Raw genomic sequence first — 21,408 nt, 5'->3', positions numbered from 1 at the left:
AACAACCTCCCCAAATCAGTCCCCAACAAAACATCAGTGGGCAAATTATCAGACAGCCCCACTTCCTTCACCCCGCTCCCGGCACCCCAATCAATAAAAACCCGGGCCATCGGTAAGGGACAGCTGATGCCCCCAATCCCAGTGACAGTTAGGGTTTTCCTCGGAATGATTTCTTCAGGGGCCGCCAGTTCGGGTCGGATGAGGGTTCGTTCAGCCCCGGTGTCCTTGAGGCCTGTAGCAACACGACCTCCCACAGTGACGGGCTGTACGTTGTCACACACCCTCCCAACCACACCACCCACCAAAAGAACTGCATTAGGCCCTGGGGCCTGGGATGAGGGGTTCTTCTGCTTGGCTGGACATCGGTGACTGAGGTGTCCAGTCTGCCTGCAGTGGTAACACTGGCGAAGTTCGGTGGTAGGTCTGGTGCTGTTGGCCACGGGGACAGGACCTCTGGTGTGTTGGCTGGCAGGGGTACTGGCGTTGGCTGCAGGCTTACCCCCTCTCCAGCTGGTGGTGACTGGCTTCCGCACTTCCGATCTACGGTTGGCCTCATAGGCATCGGCAATCTGCGCTGCTTTCGTCACGTCTTTGGGTTCTCTGTCCATCACGAACTGTCGCACCTCAGTTGGGCAAAGATGGAAGAACTGGTCTTTGATCATCAGGTCTCGCAGCTTTGCAAAAGTGGTCACTGACAGTCCTTGGGTCCACTGGTCAAAGTGGGTCCCCAGTCCATGCACCACATCACTGTAACTGTCGTGTGGGCCACGTTGGAGGGTCCGAAACTTTTTACGGTACACCTCGGGTGTAAGTTGGTACTTGGCTATGAGGGCCTGCTTGATAGCCTCATAGTCACCATCTTGTTCTTGAGGGAGGGCAGCAAACGCCTCCAGAGCTTTTCCTCTCAGCCCTGGTGTCAGGTATCGTGCCCATTCTTGTGTAGGCAGCTGGTACTGTCTGCAGGCTTTCTCAAAGGCCCGCAGAAAAGTGTCCAAGTCCCCATCCTTTTCCATAACCGGAAAGTGGTCGGGCCGGGGCTTCGGAGTCTGAGCGCTGCTGGGCTCACGGCTCTGGGACGACCCCTGCATTTGCAGTTGGGCCATCTGCAGCTGGTACTCCCGCTGCGCTTGGGCCTCTCGCTCGGCTCGGGCCTCGGCTCGCTCCTGGTATTGCAGGATCAGCTGCAGACGTCGGTCCAGGTCATCTGCAGAGCATTGTTGCAGAGCCAGCTGCAGGAGGTGGTCTGCACCCCCCTGGTTGCCAGTAGGGCCCGTATTCAGTGGTTGAACCTCTGCTGCAGCACCACGTTCGCTGGTGCTGGCATCTGCGGCCTCTGGGCTCTGTGAGTGGTCTAGAGCGGCTTCCCATTGCACCAGTTCAGCGACCATTTGAGTCTTGGTCATGCTCTGGGGGTTCAGGCCATGATACGTGCATATCCCAGCAAGAGTGTCTTTCTTCTGCTGGTTGTACCAGGCTTCTCCTTTCGTTGCCATGGTTGCCAAATAAAAGATAGGATAGAAAAACGAAGAAAAAGGGAGGGGATAATCACCAGTACACACAATTGTCTCAAGACTAATAAACACTGAGTTCGTTCTCCAAACTTATTTGCGCAGAGTTCTCACAAGAACTTTCTGCAAGTTTTTAGTGAGAGGAATGATTGCTCAAACCAAATCACTAATGCTCTAATATCCCACTGCCTTGCCACCAATATGTCACGATTCACACCGTGACTGTCAAGATCCCTTAGCCGCTGCCCACAATATGTCACGGTTTGGGGTGACTTTAAACCAACAGACGGCTATCACATGTGCAGGGGGCTTATCCTAGTTATCCCTCCACTGCCACAATGTGATGAAAAGAGCACACACAATGCTATTGACCTCTTAGTTTACAGCAGGGGCTTATTTTAGGTATCCCACTGCTCTTCAATATACCATGAACTGCAGGGATTTGTGTATCCCGCTTACAGTTTCACTCAACACTTGCAGCTCTCTGGCGCCCCCCTTACTCTCAGGTCAGATTAGGTACTGCACCCTGGGTAATTAGTCGCCAGAAAGGCTGCCTGCTATGTACTGGCTATTGGGCGCGCTGCAGCGACGCGATAACTACTCCCACTCAGGCAGGAACAATAATTATCAAGCCGCAGTCGCTGCAATGTCACCCAAAGGCCTGCACACGGTAAGCTGCCACCAGCTCCGATTAAACGGGTCCGAAGCTAACCCCAAAACAGTAGCGTAAATTCCCTTCAAAGACAGGGCACGTTTTTAGAGCATGGAGAAATAACTGGCATGAAATAATATACCCATAAAGTTTATGCAGTGTTTATCAAAATATTTTACAAAGATGTTATAAATGAGACAATTGCAAATATGTACAAGGTAATTATGAAAATAAAAGGATTAAAGGAAGAAAAGATAACTCACATGTTCTTAGTTCATATCAGTTCAGGCAAACACCATGCTAGGGGGAGGGGCTCCCAAAAATCCCAATGCATGAGGTACAGCTCTTCAGGTCAGACCCACATGTTCTTCCAGCAACAGACTGCCTGCTGGAGTCCGGCCAAAACAGTTATAGCTTAGGTCGGTGACATCACCAAAAGGGCTAGCTATCCCAGACCCTCCTCTCTCTACATTCTGACTAAGTATAAGCTAAATCTTTCTAAGACTTGTAATTCCGCTGCTGAACATATCATAATCGCACCACACCCCTCGTTCATCTCGTATCATCGCCGGCATTCCAGTGAGACCAAACATGTCCCACCTGTCACGCACACTGACAGAGAAATCCCTACCTCTGTACCAGATGGAGCTAGAAACCTGTGTTTCGAGGGATGGGTAGATCCTCCGAGTGTGATTATGACGATATATTTTTGTGTTCGTATTTTAAATCGTTTGCCTAATATCTTTCAAAAACAGAACAAAGGACTTTCATGATTCTAGAATCTTCTCTAACAGTTAAAGCTGAGCACTCTCTACTACAGGAAATGCCGGTCGTAAATGCCTTTCGTCAATAAAACTCTCTTCCCCCATGCACAGTGGAAAGGCAGCTCAACTCTGAAGTAAAAGAGAAGGGGGGGTTTCTTAGCCCACATCCTGGGCTGACAAGAGAAACTAAACCTATATGATATTTCATACCATATCGTGACACTTACTCTGTTTCCTGGGACCTAGTAGTTTCTGCTTCCTCCCTACTCCCAGCAATCATGTGACCACTGGGTGCTAAGGGGGAAGCACTGTTGGTGCTTTCTAATCTGTATACACAGGCGCTGGTGTAGCATGATGTATACTAGGATTGACAAGGCTAACCAGGTCATGAACTATGTTTGCCTTCTCTATGGGGAGTTTGGCTGTGTTCGACAGGCGGCATCCCACTCCCACAGATGCAGGGTCTTCTGAAAACTGCTTATTCTGCATGGATGTTTTACAATGTCATGGCAGAATAAATTGTGGACCTCTCAGACATTTAGAGTCTAGGGGCAGTCCAGAAGTAATTAAAGGCCTCCACACACATTAGACTAAAGTCAGTTGAACCCATTGATATAGCTGGGATTGGCCTATAACCCTCTGTATTGGGACCTTCTGATTTCCTCCAACAGATGATGTTGGGGAGACAAGAATCAGAGAGGTAAACTGCATTTTAGAGAACATAGGAGCAATCGGCTGAGTGTTCCTATGTCAGGAGACATGGATGTCTTCCTTTTTCTACTCTGTCACTTAAAATAAAATGAAATGTAATGATTTTTGTTATTACAGTTATTTATTAGAGTGTTTGTCACTGAAGGATAATCGAGAAACCATGACCCACTTACTGGATGGAATGAGACGTAAGTTGGCCATTTTTCAATTCTTTTTTTATTTTTTATTCCTGCATTTAGCTTAATAAATAGGATAACAGTCCTCCATGTTCATTTATAAGTCACACTTTTATAAGCAGTGTAGTCTAGTCTTTAGGAGCCATCATTAACTACAACCTTTATACCTAGCTAGCTTGTCAACAAGAGTGTAATTTATGGCTTTGTCCTACTCCTCACTGGGGGACACAGACCGTGGGTGTATGCTGCTGCGGCCACTAGGAGGCTGACACTAAGTGATACAAAGACAGTTAGCTCCTCCCAGGCTGCAGTATACCCCCTCCTGCTGGCTCTCAGCTAACCAGTTCTTGCTTAGTGTCTGTAGGAGGCACTTGGGTCTGGTTCAGACCCCAACATTTTTATTTTATTTTTTACTTTTCTGTAAATTTTTTATTTTTTAATTAACGGAGTGAAGGGGGTGACGGATCCTTTCAAGGTTCCGATCTCCCTGAATCATCAACAGTATACGGGGAGGCTACAGGGAGTATACCTCCCCATACCCTCTCCTGCGATGTGGGAAGCCATGCCTGAGCTCACTTCAGGGGCGACAGTTCCTTCGAGTCCCGATCTCCCCACACCAGCAGCAGGCGACCACATGGAGTGTCGCCTCCATGTATCCTCTCCTGGAGCCAGGCCTAATGCCGGACAACTGGCCCTGTCCACCCGGGGGCTGAACTCCGTGGATGTACAGAGGCCCCTCTCTATAGCGTCCGAGCAGCCCCCACTGTCACGAAAGGCACAAGGAGGTGGACGGTTCCTCTCCACCTCCCTAACAAAGGGACAGTGGATTGAGGTTTACCCCTCTATCCCTGCAGCAGAACAATAGAGTGCGTGCGCTTTCTTCAGCGCTGAAACCCAGTCATCGCAGCGGCTCCATGCCGGGACGCGCACCGATGGTGAGTGGATCAGCGATGGGCCTCTGCAGTGGGATATTAACATGCTGACAGGCAGCCTCAGCTTCCCTGTAGCCCACCTCCCTGAGGTAACGCTCCAGCCGGCTGCAAAAATTTTGCCCCTGGCTTTGGAAGCCTCGCCTGCACTATGGCGCACTAGGCGGCTCCACCCACCTTTTCTGGCGCGTCTTCCCTGGCACGGGAGCGATCGCTTCCCTCAGCAACGGTGGTATTGCTCACGCCGGCTGCAGAAATTTAGGCCCCGGCTTGGGCCTATTCATGGAAGTCTTGAAGCTCCGCCCACATCTTTTTCCCTTATTACCATCAAGGCAAGGTTGTCTACAGGCAATCCCCATCCCTTGTTACCAAGGTGGTATTGTATTCCCACAGTTATGAGGGCATCGTTCTTCCCTCATCTCTTTCGGCTCCAGTCAACAAAACGGAATGGGTTCCCCATAATCTCAGCGAAGTGAGGGCTCTGAGTAGGTACGTATCAAGGACTGCGTTCTTCCGAAGGTCGGACACTTTTTGTGGGCTTCCTGACGATAAGAAGGTTTCCTGATTGTTACAGGAAGGATTTAGCCGTTTCATCGGCCATGTTAGCCTGGTGGATTTGTTTCACCATCCAGGAGTCCTTCCATGTTAGATGTCAGCCTATCTCCCTGTCTATCGAGGGATCTAGGCACCAGGCGTCGGCAAAGCACGCCTGCAGGCTTGTTGATTCGTCCACTCCGCATGCATTCTGGAAGCACTATAATTCCCACACTTCCACAAATGTGAGTCTGGGCAGGCGGACTCGGCAGACCGCGGTGGCGCACTTGTAAGTAGCGGTTACACAGGGCCTGATCTGATGTCCGCACTCAGGGACTGCTTTGGGATGTCACACGGTCTGTGTCCCCCAATGAGGTGTAGGAGAAATAGGGATTTTTGTCTACTCACCGTAAAATTCTTTTCTCCGAGCCAATCACTGGGGGACACAGCTCCCACCCTATTATTAGCTTGTGCTTGTTTTATAATTTGACATGCTATACTCTCATATATATAATGTGACATGCCATATGCTCATATGTTGTTATTGATCTCCTACTGCTTTTGCACTGAACTGGTTAGCTGAGAGCCAGCAGGAGGGTGTATACTGCAGGGGAGGAGCTAATTTTCTTTGTATCACTTAGTGGCAGCCTCCTAGTGGCAGCAGCATACACCCACGGTCTGTGTCCCCCAATGATTGGCTCGGAGTAAAGGATTTTACGGTGAGTACACAAAAATCCCTATTTTACTTTAAAGTTTATATTTTTCAATGTACCGTATGTACTCGAGTATAAGCCGACCTGCGTATAAGCCGCCCCCCCCCCCCCTAATTTTGCCACAAAAAACTGTGAAAACTTAATGACTCGAGTATAAGCCTAGGGTGGAAAATGCAGCAGCTACCGGTAAATTTCAAAAGTAAAAATAGATACCAATAAGAGTAAAATTAATTGAGACATCAGTAGGTTAAGTGTTTTTGAATATCCATATTGAATCAGGAGCCCCATATAATGCCCCATTAGATGCTCCATATTAAAATATGCCCCATATAATCCTGCATAAAGGGTAATAAGGGCCCCATAAGATGCTCCATAGAGATATTTGCTGCACAAACGTTATGGCCCCATAAGATGCTCCGTACAGACACTGCCCCTTATAGTGCTGCACAAGTGTTATGGCCCCATAAGATCATCCATATAGTCACTTGCCCCATATAGTGCTGCACATACCCCATAAGGGTATGTGTCCACGTTCAGGATTGCATCAGGATTTGGTCAGGATTTTCCATCAGTATTTGTAAGCCAAAACCAGGAGTGGAACAATTAGAGGAAAAGTATAATAGAAACATATGCACCACTTCTGCATTTAATCACCCACTTCTGGTTTTGGCTTACAAATACTGACATAAAATCCTGACCAATTCCTGATGCAATCCTGAATGTGGACACATACCCTAAGATGCTCCATTATAATGCTGCACAAGCGTTATGGCCCCATAAGATGCTCCGTACAGTCACTTGCCCCATATAGTGCTGCACAATCGTTATGGCCCCATAAGATGCTCCGTACAGACACTACCCCTTATAATGCTGTACAAGCATTATGGCCCCATAAGATGCTCCGTACAGTCACTGCCCCTTATAGTGCTGCACAATCGTCACTGCCCCATATGCTTTTGCTGCAATAAAAAAAAAAAAATCACATACTCTCCTCTCTTCGCTCAGGACCCCCGGCACTTTCAATATTTACCTGCTCCTCGTTCGGCTCCGTCTTCAGCACTGACGTTCAGCAGAGGGCACGCACTGACTACGTCACCGCGCCCTCTGACCTGAGCGTCACAGCCAGAGGATGCTGATGACGGAGCCGCACCGGAACGAGGAGCGGTAAATATCGCGCAGCGCTGCGCAGAGCTGTATACTCACCTACTGCTGGCGCTGTGCAGTCCCTGTTTCTTCCAGCGCTGCATCTTCTTCCTGTATTGAGCGGTCACAGTTACCGCTCATTACCGAAATGAATATGCAGCTCCACCTCTATGGGAGGTGGAGCTGCATATTCATTACTGTAATGAGCGGGACCATGTGACCGCTCAGTACAGGAAGAATATGTAGCGCTGGAAGAAGCAGGGACGCGCAGGGACCGGACCAGCAGTAGGTGAGTATAATTAGATAGTCACCCCCCCCCCTCCCCTGCCGACCCCCGGGTATGACTCGAGTATAAGCCGAGAGGGGGACTTTCAGCCCCCAAAAATGGGCTGAAAATCTTGGCTTATACTCAAGTATATACGGTATCTATTTTTATGTATAAGCAGTTGTGTTTTAGTGAATGTTGGGCCTAAAGTCCAGAACTCCAATATACGGTTTTGTATTATGAACAGTCATTGTGCCACCGTATGCTGCCTTTGTGATGCTACGTTTCTAGGGGAGTATAGTTCCGTAATACAGCTCATACATTTTCCTCCCACAGATTCTGTATGAATTCGTAAAAAAAAAACCAACTTGTGTTTCCCTGCATAAAATGAGAAGTATATGTTGAACTTCCATGGGAGTCCATCTGCACCATATTGCAGATTTGTGTTGTACATATGCCTAATATGGCACCAATACTATACCCCTTACTGTACCCTAGCGAGACAGCATTGACTTTCCATGAAACTCTTATTACATAAGATGCCTGCTAGTGTTTCTTAGTTTTCTAACCTTTTCATTACTACTGGTGGTAGGGCTAAAGATACTGGTGTCGAAATATGAGTTTGCCCGACCGGAAGAAGTTGCTATGATTGAGAAGAAATTAGAAAAGTGCCACAGCTGTGACGTTTCCTCTGCTGGCAATGTGTAAGTAGTAGAAGAATATTTCGATTTTTACCAATGTCCTACTGATTGTAATGCATTGTATATTTGTGTACAGCGAGTAAAAACAAGCCCTCGACATACAAGAGAAATACGAATTACAGCTCCTTGTATGCTGTGAATTTACGTATCGGGACATAAATAAAACATCTGCTCATTTAGGCTTTTAAAATGACGTAAAAACAACTTCCGACAAACCCGTTTGCAGCATGTGTATTATACACATATAGGCCGGGGTCACACATGTTTTTACGTGTTTTACGGACGTAAGAGCGCAGAAACTACGTCCGTAAAACTCGCATTACATACGGCACAATGATTCTCAATGGGTCTAGTCCTATCAGGCGTATATTACGGATGCGTAATATACGGCGTTGTACGGCCGTACAAAATCGCAGCATGCTGCGTTTGTCAGCGTATTGCGCAAAAAAATCGCCAATGAAAGTCTATGGGGGCGAGAAAAATACGGATTCCACACGGACCAGCAGTGTGACTTGCGAGAAATACGCAGCGGTGTTAGTGAAAAGTCGGTAATTCAATTGCCGGCTTTTCATTTCTCCTGCACAAACCCGACAGGATATGAGACATGGTTTACATATAGTAAACCATCTCATATCCCCATTTTTTTTGCATATTCCACACTACTAATGTTAGTAGTGTGTATGTGCAAAATTTCAGCGCTGTAGCTGCTAAATAAAGGGTTAAATGGCGGAAAAAATTGGCGTGGGCTCCCGAGCAATTTTCTCCGCCAGAATGGTAAAGCCAGTGACTGAGGGCAGATATTTAACCCTTTCAAACAATTGGATTAATAATGGATAGGTGTCATAATTGACGCCTCTCCATTATTAATCTGGCTTAATGTCACCTTACAATAGCAAGGTGGCATTAACCCTTCATTACCCCATATCCCACCGCTACAGGGAGTGGGAAGAGAGTGGCCAAGTGCCAGAATAGGTGCATCTTCCAGATGTGCCTTTTCTGGGGTGGCTGGGGGCAGATGTTTTTAGCCACGGGGGGGCCAATAACCATGGACCCTCTCCTGGCTATTAATATCTGCCCTCAGTCACTGGCTTTACCATTCTGGCAGAGAAAATTGCGCGGGAGCCCACGCCAATTTTTTCCGCCATTTAACCCTTTATTTTAGCAGCTACAGCGCTGAAATTTTGCACATACACACTACTAACATTAGTAGTGTGGAATATGCAAAAAAAATGGGGATATGAGATGGTTTACTGTATGTAAACCATGTCTCATATCCTGTCGGGTTTGTGCAGGAGAAATGAGAAGCCGGCAATTGAATTACCGGCTGTTCACAGATATCGCGCTGAATGAAATCTAAATACAGAATATATATATGTGTCTCAATGACATATATATATATATATATATATATATATATACTGTATATATGTTTTCCCGAACATTTGAGCACATAAATCCATTAGATGTCGGTTTTGCAAGCCTGCGCGAAAATCTCGCAGTACGGATGCCATACGGATTACATACAGAGGATGCCATGCGCAAAATACGCTGACACACCCTGACTACGGAACAATATTTTGGGAACATTTCTCCGTATTACGGCCGTAGTACGGACGTATAATACGTGGCGTATTGTCTTACGCCAAGTGTGACCCCAGCCATATACCTTTACGCCACAAGTTTGGTTTCAAATAAGCTCTGTGTTGACGGGTATGGAGGTTTTCAACAGATCCCTGACTGTCCTAGAAGCTCATTGGTGCCCCGCCGACGCACGCATAAAATGACACGTCCCTATGCTGGCACAAATACTACTGCTAGAGTTTTTAACAGCAGTATTTAACAGGTTAACAGTCACAGGATCCGCTCCACCTGTGACTCGGAGACAGATTCTGGTTGTGCCTCACAGCCATTATCTGCCCCATAAGCCTGCTCCATACACCCACTAACAATTTGCACCGTACATGTGCGGCTGATGCCAGTAAGCGGCTAAGGGAGACGATCAGTGCAGAATGTTCAAACCAAGTACAGGCGCTCGGAGCATCATGGCGTTGACAAATATGTATGTGCACCTTCCCACCTACTTATTTTCCCTCTATTCACCCCTCTTTGGTTGACAGGTGTGGCTTCCTAGAACTGGAGAAGGGTGGAGATGGTGGGAAGGTGCTCTCAACTGGTTGACCCCGCCGTCATGCACCAAGCGCCTGCTCTTGGTTTGAACAGTCATTCTATGGTGACAAAACTCCTTTTAAAGCTGCAATTTGAGAGACTGATAGTCATATAAAAACAATTACTTCCAAGTTCTTACTACAGATGTTTCTACAAGCTTATTGATTCATGGGGTGCACTTAATTTTTCACACACTGCTTCAGTATTTTGGTCTAATTTTTTTTATATTAAGTAATGACTTGGTGTAATTTGTCATGTGGTGATGTTCCTCTGAGACCAGATAGATGGATATATAAATATTTTTTTAATTATCCTATGTAAAATACTTCAAAGGGAAAAAAAATGAACTTTTTTTTTCACAAAAAATTTACTTCAGATCTAAATTTATTTTGACAAGGGTAACAGAAAAAATGGAACCCAAAACTTGTGTAATTTCTCCTGAGTATGCCGATGCCCCATATGTGGGAGAAAACCACTCTGTGGGTGCATGGCAGAGCTCGGAAGGGAAGGAGCACCATTTAACTGCAAAATTTTGTGGAACAATTGGCGTACACCATGTCATGTTTGGAGAGCCTCTGATGTGTCTAAACAGTGAATATCTCTCACAAGTGACCATTTTGGAAACTAGACCCCTCGGGGAACTGATCAAGATGTGTGGTGAGCACAATGAACCCCCAGGTGCTTCACAAAAGTTTATAATGTTGAGCCGTAAATATAAAAAAAATCTAATTTTCCCCACAAATGTTTTTAGGCCAAAATATTGCATTTTTATAATGGCAACAGGAGAAATTGCACTATACAATTTGTTGTGCAATTTCTCCTGAGTACACCGATACCCAATATGAGGGAGAAAACTACTGTTTGAGCACACGGCAGGGCTTGGAAGGGGAAGGAGCATCTTTTGACTTTTTGAATGTAAAATTTCCTGGAATCATTAGCAGTTGTCATGTGCCAAAACAGTGTAAACCCCCCACAAGTGATCCTACTTTGGAAACTAGACCCCTCAAGAAATGTACAGTGGGTACGGAAAGTATTCAGACCCCTTTCAATTTGTTAACCCCTTAACGACCGCCGATACGCCTTTTAACGGCGGCAGTTAAGGAAACCACAGTGCCGTTAATTAACGGCGCTGTGGAAGAAGTGTATAGCGCCCCCCCAGAGTCAGATTTTCTCTGGGGTCTCGGTTGCCGGGGGTAGCCGAGACCCTAGAGAACATGATTCGGGTCGGTTTTTAACGACCCCCGGGTTGCGATCGCCAATAATTAACCGTTTACCGGCGGCCGCAAAAAAAAGGCGATTTCTCATTTACCGTATATACTCGAGTATAAGCCGACCCAGGTATAAGCCGACCCCCCTAATTTTGCCACTAAAAACTGGGAAAACTTATTGACTCGAGTATAAGCCTAGGGTGGAAAATACAACAGCTACTGGTGAATTTCAAAAGTAAAAATAGATGCTCTATACCGTTCATTATTGCCCCAAAGGAGGTTCCATATAATGCTCCATACCGTTGATTATTGCCCCATAGATGATCCATATATAGCTGTGCCATATAGAATGCTCTGCACCGTTCATTATGGCCCCATAGATGCTCCATATACAATGCTCTGCACCGTTCATTATGGCCCCCATAGATGCCCCATATACAATGCTCTGCACCGTTCATTATGGCCCCATAGATGCTCCTTATAAAGCTGTGCAATATAGAATGCTCTGCACCGTTCGTTATGGCCCCATAGATGCTCCTTATAAAGCTGTGCCATATAGAATGCTCTGCACCGTTCATTATGGCCCCATAGATGCCCCATATACAATGCTCTGCACCGTTCATTATGGCCCCATAGATGCTCCTTATAAAGCTGTGCCATATAGAATGCTCTGCACCGTTCGTTATGGCCCCATAGATGCTCCTTATAAAGCTGTGCCATATAGAATGCTCTGCACCGTTCATTATGGCCCCATAGATGCTCCTTATAAAGCTGTGCAATATAGAATGCTCTGCACCGTTCCTTATGGCCCTATAGATGCTCCTTATAAAGCTGTGCCATATGGAATGCTCTGCACCATTCATTATGGCCCCATAGATGCTCCATATAAAGCTGTGCCATATATAATGCTCTGCACCATTCATTATGGCCCCATAGATGCTCCATATAAAGCTGTGCCATTTAGAATGCTCTGCACCGTTCATTATGGCCCCATAGATGCCCCATATACAATGCTCTGCACCGTTCATTATGGCCCCATAGATGCTCCACATAAAGCTGTGCCATATAGAATGCTCTGCACCGTTCATTATTGCCCCATAGATGCTCCTTATAACGCTGCTGCAATAAAAGAAAAGAAACACATACTCACCACTCTTGCTGCCCGCAGCTCCTCAGTGTCCCGTCTCGGCGTCTCTCCGCACTGACTGTTCAGGCAGAGGGCGGCGCGCACACTAGTACGTCATCGCGCCCTCTGACCTGAACAGTCAGAGCAAGAGGACGGGAAGACGGAGCTGCGCCCGGCGGGTGGAACGTGGACAGGTGAATATAAAATACTCACCTAGTCCCGGCGCTCCTGACGCTGTCCCTGCCTGTCACACTGTCTTCGGGTGCCGCAGCCTCTTCCTCTGTCAGCGGTCACTGGCACCGCTGATTAGAGGAATGAATATGCGGCTCCATCCCTATGGGAGTGGAGTCCATATTCATAACTTTAATGAGCGGTCCCACGTGACCGCTGAACAGGGGACGAGCTGCGGCACCCGAAGACCGTGGGACTGCAGGGACAGCGCCAGGAGCGCCGGGACTAGGCGAGTATGCGACAGTCCTCTCTCCCCCTCACCCGCTGACCCTGCCGCCGACCGTGACTCGAGTATAAGCCGAGAGGGGCACTTTCAGCCCAAAAATTTGGGCTGAAAATCTCGGCTTATACTCGAGTATATACGGTAATTTCTCTGTCCTCCGATGTGATCTCACATCAGAGAACAGAGAAATGGGGTCCCCGATCACCTCCCGATGGGCGCAGCCATCTTTTTCTGGGGAAAAAATGGCGGGCGCATTGCCGGCACCTGGCAGATCTGTGGGGTCTCGGCTGCCGGGGGTAGCCGAGACCCCAAAGAACATGATCAGGGTCGGTTTTTACCGACCCCTGTTTTGCGATCAAAAATTAACAGTTTACCGGAGACCACAAAAAAAAGGTGTTATTCTCTGTCCTCTGATGTGATCGCACATCAGAGGACAGAGAAATAGGGGGATCGGGGCCCTGTTATACTTACACCGGTGTACCTGGGTCCTCCTGCGTCCCCTACTGGCTGCTGGCTTCTTCCTCCGGGAAGAAAATGGCGGGCGCATGCGCAGTGTGCCCGCCGTGATCTACCAGCCGGCAGAGAAAAATTCTTGCTCTTTATTTTGGTCACTGTGAGATCCTATCACAGTGATCAAAATAGAAAAAATAATAAATAACCCCCCCTTAGTTAGGAAAAAACTAAATAAAAAAATTTATGTATTTCCATTTTCCGGTTGGGGCTAAAGTTATGATTAGGGTTGGCATTAGGGTTACATTTGGGATTAGGGTTAGGGGTGTATTGGGATTAGGGTTAGGGGTGTATTGGGATTTGGGTTGGGATTAAGTTTGAGGGAAGGAGCGCTATTTGACTTTTCAATGCAAAATTGACTGGAATTGAGATGGGACGCCATGTTGCGTTTGGAGAGCCCCTGATGTGCCTAAACATTGAAACCCCCCACAAGTGACACCATTTTGGAAAGTAGACCCCCTAAGGAACGTATCTAGATGTGTGGTGAGCACTTTGACCCACCTAGTGCTTCACAGAAGTTTATAATGCAGAGCCGTAAAAATAAAAAATCATATTTTTTCACAAAAATTAACTTTTCGCCCAATTTTTTTTCCCCAAGGGTAAGAGAAAAAATTGGACCCCAAAAGTTGTTGTGCAATTTGTCCTGAGTACGCTGATACCCCATATGTGGAGGTAAACCACTGTTTGGGCGCATGGGAGAGCTCAGAAGGGAAGGAGCACCGTTTGACTTTTCAATGCAAAATTGACTGGAATTGAGATGGGACGCCATGTTGCGTTTGGAGAGCCCCTGATGTGCCTAAACATTGAAACCCCCCACAAGTGACACCATTTTGATAAGTAGACCCCCTAAGGAACGTATCTAGATGTGTGGTGAGCACTTTGACCCACCTAGTGCTTCACAGAAGTTTATAATGCAGAGCCGTAAAAATAAAAAATCATATTTTTTCACAAAAATTAACTTTTCGCCCAATTTTTTTTCCCCAAGGGTAAGAGAAAAAATTGGACCCCAAAAGTTGTTGTGCAATTTGTCCTGAGTACGCTGATACCCCATATGTGGAGGTAAACCACTGTTTGGGCGCATGGGAGAGCTCAGAAGGGAAGGAGCACCGTTTGACTTTTCAATGCAAAATTGACTGGAATTGAGATGGGACGCCATGTTGCGTTTGGAGAGCCACTGATGTGCCTAAACATTGAAACCCCCCAAAAGTGACACCCTTTTGGAAAGTAGACCCCCTAAGGAACTTATCTAGATGTGTTGTGAGAGCTTTGAACCCCCAAGTGTTTCACTATAGTTTATAACGCAGAGCCGTGAAAATAAAAAATCATATTTTTTTTCCACAAAAATTATTTTTTAGCCCTATGTTTTGTATTTTCCCAAGGGTAACAGGAGAAATTGGACCCCAAAAGCTGTTGTCCAATTTGTCCTGAGTACGCTGATACCCCATATTTTGGGCTAAACCCCTGTTTGGGTGCACGGGAGAGCTCGGAAGGGAAGGAGCACTGTCTACTTTTTCAACGCAGAATTGGCTGGAATTGAGATCGGACGCCATGTCGAGTTTGGAGAGCCCCTGATGTGCCTAAGCAGTGGAAACCCCCAATTCTAACTGAAACCCTAACCCTAATGGGAAAATGGAAATAAATACATTTTTTAATGTAAACATCACACTATAGCAGTGTTCCCCAAGTCCGGTCCTCAAGAGCCACCAACAGGTCATGTTTTCAGGATTTCCTTAGTATTGCACAGGTGATAATTGCATCACCTGGACAGGCAAGCATTCAATGACCTGTGCAATACTAAGGAAATCCTCAAAACATGACCTGTTGGTGGCTCTTGAGGACCGGACTTGGGGAACAGTGCACTATAGGGTCAGATCGCTGATCTGACATTTTGCACAGCACTGTGTCAGATCAGCGATCTGACGTGCAGGGCTGCAGGCTTACCAGCGCTTACTCTGAGCAGGCGCTGGTAAGCCACCTCCCTGCAGGACCTGGATGTAGCCCCGCGTCCATTTTGGATCCGGGGCCTGCAGGGAGGAGACGCTCGGTACAAGGTGAACACATCGCCTTGTACCGAGTGTCTCAGGGAAGCACGCAGGGAGCCCCCCTCCCTGCGCGATGCTTCCCTGTACCGCCAGAACGCTGCAATCATGTTTGATCGCAGTGTTCCGGGGGTTAATGTGCCAGGGGCGGTCCATGACCGCTTCTGGCACATAGTGCCGGATGTCAGCTGCGATAGTCAGCCGATCTCATATGACGTACTATCCCGTCACTGGGAATTAAGTCCCAGGTCACCTTGACGGGATAGTACGTCATATGGGATTAAGGGGTTAATAAAAAAGAAAAACTGAAATATCACATGGTCATAAGTATTCAGACCCTTTGCTCAGACACTCATATTTAAGTCACATGCTGTCCATTTCCTTGTGATCCTCCTTGAGATAGTTCTACTCCTTGGAGCTTGGAGTCCAGCTGTGTTTAATTAAAGGGAAGGTGCCACTAGTTTTCTTTATAGGTTTTTTTTTTTAATGAAATTAAGCTTAAAATAGTAATTAAAATGTATTAATGCAATGTTTGCAAACATTTCTGTATGAAAAATATTATATATTGTCTTACAAATATATATTTACCACTAGGGGGAGCATTTTCCGTTTTAGACCTCAAGCAGCTATAGTAAGACTTACCAGCTTTACTCTTAGCAGCAAAGTTGGTAACTGCTGACATTACCATTTCCCTCCCCCTTTGAGTGGTCTAGTATCCCTGGGGCAGAATGAAGAATAGCATCACAGGGCAGCGCCATTTTGTGGGTGACTGCCCTGTGATCTGCTATCACCAGCAGTTACTGTCTCTCTCCCATCAGTCTCTCACCCCCTTCCACAATGTCTGGCCATTCACTGCAGACCCGCAGCTCCTTATCTTATGAAGGGATTAATCACCGCGCCTGTTCCGATAATGCTAATGGTACACTGTTCCTCCTTGATGTCCCTGCTATTCTGCCCGTGCTTTTTTCCTGCGTTTTACTCCCCTCTCAGCCATCAATCTAGGATCTGTTCTGCTGAAAGCAGTACTGCTTATGTTAGCAGATCTGAGGGCTCCATGAATATGGCAGAACACTCCCACTACGGTGAATTATGCAGCACACAGAGGCGTGCCCAGTTCACAGCAGTGACAGTTCCATTACAATAGAAAGGGTCGGCGTCTGTCTGTTATCTCTTATGACCATGGGGTGCCATATTATGACACTGATAGTGTCGTGCTGCTACTGTGCAAGATGTCAGCCCCCCAGTGCCTTCTTTAAACTTCTATAACACACAAAATGTTTCAAATGCATTCAAAACTTAGTTATAACAGTATGTTATGCTACATTACATTGATTTATTAATGATCTACAAATGCAGTACCTTCCCTTTAAACTGATAGGACTTGATTTGGAAAAGCATACACATGTCTATATAAGACCTCACAGTGAATGTCAGACCAAATGAGAATCATGAGGTCAAAGGAACTGGCCAAGGAGCTCAGAGACAGAATTGTGGTAAGGCACAGATCTGGCCAAGGTTACAAAAGAATTGCTGCAGTACTCAAGGTTCCTAAGAGCACAGTGGTCTCCATAAGACATAGCCGTCCAGCCAAACTGCGCAATCGTGGGAGAAGAGCCTTGGTGTGAGAGGTAAAGAACTCCAAGATCACTGTGGCTGAGCTCCAGCGATGCAGTAGGGAGATGGGAGAAAGCTCCACAAAGTCAACTATCACTGCAGCCTTCCACCAGTATGGCCTTTATGGCAGAGTGGCCTGACGGAAGCCTCTCCTCAGTGCAAGACATATGAAAGCCCGCATAGAGTTTGCTAAAAAACACAAGAAGGACTCCCAGACTATGAGAAATAAGATTCTCTGGTCTGATGAGACGGATATAGACCTTTTTGGTGATATTTCTAAGTGGCATTTGTGGCGAAAACCAGGCACTGCTCATTACCTGCCCAATACAATCCCAACAGTGAAACATGGTGGTGGCAGCGTCATGCTATAGGGGTGTTTTTCAGCTGCAGGGACAGGACGACTGGTTGCCATTGCAGGAAACATGAATTCAGCCAAGTACAGAGATATCCTGGATGAAAACCTCTTCCAGAGGACTCTGGACCTCAGATTGGCTGAATGTTCACCTTCCAACAAGACAATGACCCTAAGCACAAGCTAAAATAGCAAAGGAGTGACTTCAGAATAACTCTGTGACCATTCTTGACTGGCCCAGCCAGAGACCTGACCTAAACCCAATTGAGCATCTCTGGAGAGACCTGAAGATGGCTGTCCACCAACGTTCACCATCCAACCTGACGGAACTGGTGGGGATCTGCAAGGAAGAATGGCAGAGGATCCCCAAATCCCGGTGTGAAAAACTTGTTCCATCATTTCCAAGCATACTCATGGCTGTACTAGCTCAAAAGGTGCTTCTACTCAATACTGAGCAAATGGTCTCAATATTTATGACCATATGATATTTCAGTTTTTCTTTTTTTTAATAAATTTGCAAAAATTTTATTTTATTTTTTTTTTTCAGTCAATATGGGGTGCAGAGTACATTAATGAGAAAGAAATGAACTTTTTTGAATTTACCAAATAGCTGCGATGAAACAGAGTGAAAAATTTAAAGGGGTCTGAGTACTTTCCATACCCACTGTAAAACAATGAGACCTACAGTAAAATCTGCATTTAAGTGAGTTTAAAAATCTGATGCCCGTTGTCAATGTGGTTGTAATGAAGCCCATTCACTTCCACTGCACAGTGTATGGCTGTGGAATATTGGTTCAGATTCAGTAACCAATACTTTGTAAACCCAGTCTTGGGGTATGTACTGTACACACGTCTTTAAGACATCAGCGGATCTGCTGTGATTTTCCTAGGTAAAGCGTTCTCAGGAAATGGACCCCTGCCTTCTTCCTGAAGGGGCTTCGCTGGCGATACTGACATTGTATTTGCAGCTTCTTCACCACAGACACCTATTTTCAGACAGATTCCACCTGAAAAACTGACACAAAAAATCAATAGTGCACAGCAATGTAAAACCGACATTGCTGTGCACATGCTCCACCTTATGTCACTTCTTTTACAGGGATCTGTCGGCACAGACTGACCGTTCAAAGTACAGGTGCTCGGTGCTTCATGGTGGGGCTAATTATTTATATACACCATCTCACTTGCTTGGTTTCCATCTATCTCTGCTCTTTGGCTCTTTGAAGTCAGAGCTGTCAATCGAAGACGGGGTGAAGATTGATGGAAAACAAGAGGGTGGAAAGGTGTATGTAAATGATTGGCCCTGCGATGGAGCTCTGAGCAGCAGGACAGTAATTCTGTGCTGACAGTTCCTTTAACCAATTCAGCATTTGGAAATCATGAAGCTGTTAAAAGCCGCATGCTCGTTTTTCAGGCCACTTTTTCCTTTTGGCTTGTAAGAATTTTTTTTTAATTGCTTTGTATTTGTGTAGTTTTTCTTTTTGGATGTTTTGTACACCTTTTTTTTTTTTTCTTGAGGAGGAGGGAGTGGATAAACGGCTGTACTGTGTAAAAAAAAACAAAAAAAAAAACATAGCTACCGGGTTGTGTAGCAGCTATGATCATTATTATCTTTGCTCCTGTTAACTTCCAAGTCCTACATTTTATTGACAGCATGGACAGATAGAATCCAAACTTAATGAAAATAACATTTGCAACAATTAAAATTCATCTGTGCTTAAAACTGCACCTTGTAAAACAAATGTGCTTTATTCTAGGAGAAAAAGAAAAGGTTACGAGGATGATGGATATATATCGAAAAAGCCCAAAACAGAAGAGGTTTGTACTTTACATTTTCAAGATTGGGATGGAAACGAATCAGTCACCAGGTTTTTGCCACCTACCGTATATACTCAAGTATAAGCCGACCCCCCTAATTTTGCCAAAAAACTGTAAAAACTTAATAACTCGAGTATAAGCCTAGGGTGGAAAATGCAGCAGCTACCGGTAAATTTCAAAAGTAAAAATAGATACCAATAAAAGTAAAATTAATTGAGACATCAGTAGGTTAAGTGTTTTTGAATATCCATATTGAAGCAGGAGCCCCATATAATGCTCCATACAGTTCATGATGGGCCCCATAAGATGCTCCATATTAAAATATGCCCCATATAATGCTGCACAAAGGTTAATAATGGCCCCATAAGATGCTCCATAGAGACATTTGCCCCATATAATGCTGCACAAACGTTGATTATGGCCCCATGAGATGCTCCATAGAGACATTTGCCCTATATGCTGTTGCTGCGATTAAAAAAAAAAATAAAAAAAAATAAAAATGGCATACTCCCCTCTCGTCGCTCAGGCCCCCGGCACTTGCAATATTCACCTGTCCTTGTTCCGGCGCTGCTGTGTCTTTCGCATCCTCTGCACTAATGTTCAGGCAGAGGGCGCGGACTTACCACGTCATCGCGCCCTATGACCTGGGCGTCCCTGCAGAGGACGCAGAAGATGGAGCGGCGCCGGAACGAGGACAAGTGAATATTGTGCAGTGCTCCCCATTATACCCCCCTCTCCCGGCGCAGTCCCTGCACGTCCCTGGTTCTCCGGGCGCTGACAGCTTCTTCCAGTGTTGAGCGGTCACATGGTACCGCTCATTACAGTAATGAATATGCTGCTCCACCCCTATGGGAGTAGAGTCACGTACATATTCATTACTGTAATGAGCGGTACCATGTGACCACTCAATGCTGGAAGAAGCTGTCAGCGCCTGGAGACCATCAGAGATGCAGGGACCACGCCAGGAGCAGGTGAGTATGTCACAGCCCTCCCCCGCCGACCCCCCTGGGACAATGACTCGAGTATAAGCCGAGAGGGGCACTTTCAGCCTAAAACAAATTGGCTGAAAATCTCGGCTTATACTCGAGTATATACGGTAATCTGGTAGCGGCCTAATGTAATAAAGACAGCAACCCTGATTTCAGCTGTATGTCATTTACTGGGCTGCTTGCCCAGATTATCACTAAAGGACTACTTGGCCTGCTATCGCAGTGACCCCCATCACTGATTTTTATGTATGTTTGGCAGCTTTCGTTTGTACACTGCATAATCAGTGGTGAGGGTGGGGTTCTACAGGGCTCAGTATTCAGAGGACTGCTAGATCTGCAACAGATAAAACCATTTTTGACCAAACCTCAGCACCCAGTAAGTGATACATTGCTGGAGTCAGGGTCTCTGCCCTTTAAGCATGCTGTACTCTGATGCGGTAGAAACATCATAGTAACATTCACTTTAATATTCTGTGAATCTCCTTTTTTGGCTCAGAAACAAGGAGTTGTAAAGGCTCTCCAGCTGCAGTCATGCACATGGTTAGCAGTAGCCCTTTTTTCTTTGGCTAATTTGAGTAAGGCGGGCCGATGTTCATACTGCAGATCAAACACAAAGCTGCATCTGACCATTTTTGATTCCTCTTCTAGGAGGACTGGAGTGATGACGATCTCGTGGACTCTCTCTAGTTGCTCTCACAATCTATTTACTCTGTACATAATTGTATATTTTCTTTCTGACAAGTATTTTTTCATATTTTGTAATGCACTAAAATTAAAGTTGCACACATTCATTGTAGCGTATCGGATTGCCTCTTTATTTTGTCCTTTGTTGTCTTTTTTTTTTTAAACTGCTATATGAATAAATCAGGGGGAAAGGAGTAATTAGTTTGCACCTAGCCATGTTCACAAGACAGAGGCCAAAAATGTGTGGTTCTGGCCTCAGTTTCGCTGGTGTATTGTATAACTGTACAGGAAAGCTCAACAGACTGTACGTTCCCATAGCGGGTCAATGCAAAGAATACCATGAGGTATGTCC

The 21,408-nt window shown here is 46.0% G+C and overlaps 1 protein-coding gene across 3 annotated transcripts in view; it reads left to right on the top strand.

Moving 5' to 3' along the window:
* The window catches only part of CCNH (cyclin H), a 37,285-nt gene extending 16,121 nt beyond the window's left edge, over positions 1 to 21,164 (top strand). For all 3 annotated transcript variants that reach the window (XM_077288734.1, XM_077288749.1, XM_077288741.1), the window contains exons 6-9: positions 3,753 to 3,823; positions 7,988 to 8,099; positions 19,323 to 19,383; positions 21,021 to 21,164. In XM_077288734.1, the coding sequence (XP_077144849.1) occupies positions 3,753 to 3,823; positions 7,988 to 8,099; positions 19,323 to 19,383; positions 21,021 to 21,059 (283 nt within the window). In that variant the 3' untranslated portion in view covers positions 21,060 to 21,164. The remainder of the gene's footprint in view (positions 1 to 3,752; positions 3,824 to 7,987; positions 8,100 to 19,322; positions 19,384 to 21,020) is intronic.
* The last annotated feature ends 244 nt before the right edge of the window (positions 21,165 to 21,408 follow it).

The sequence above is a fragment of the Ranitomeya variabilis genome, chromosome 1, assembly GCF_051348905.1.
Source record: "Ranitomeya variabilis isolate aRanVar5 chromosome 1, aRanVar5.hap1, whole genome shotgun sequence".
In the NCBI taxonomy this organism is placed as follows: domain Eukaryota; kingdom Metazoa; phylum Chordata; class Amphibia; order Anura; family Dendrobatidae; genus Ranitomeya; species Ranitomeya variabilis.
The sequence above is the reverse complement of the archived record's forward strand: the minus strand, read 5'-3'. Positions and strand labels throughout refer to the sequence as shown.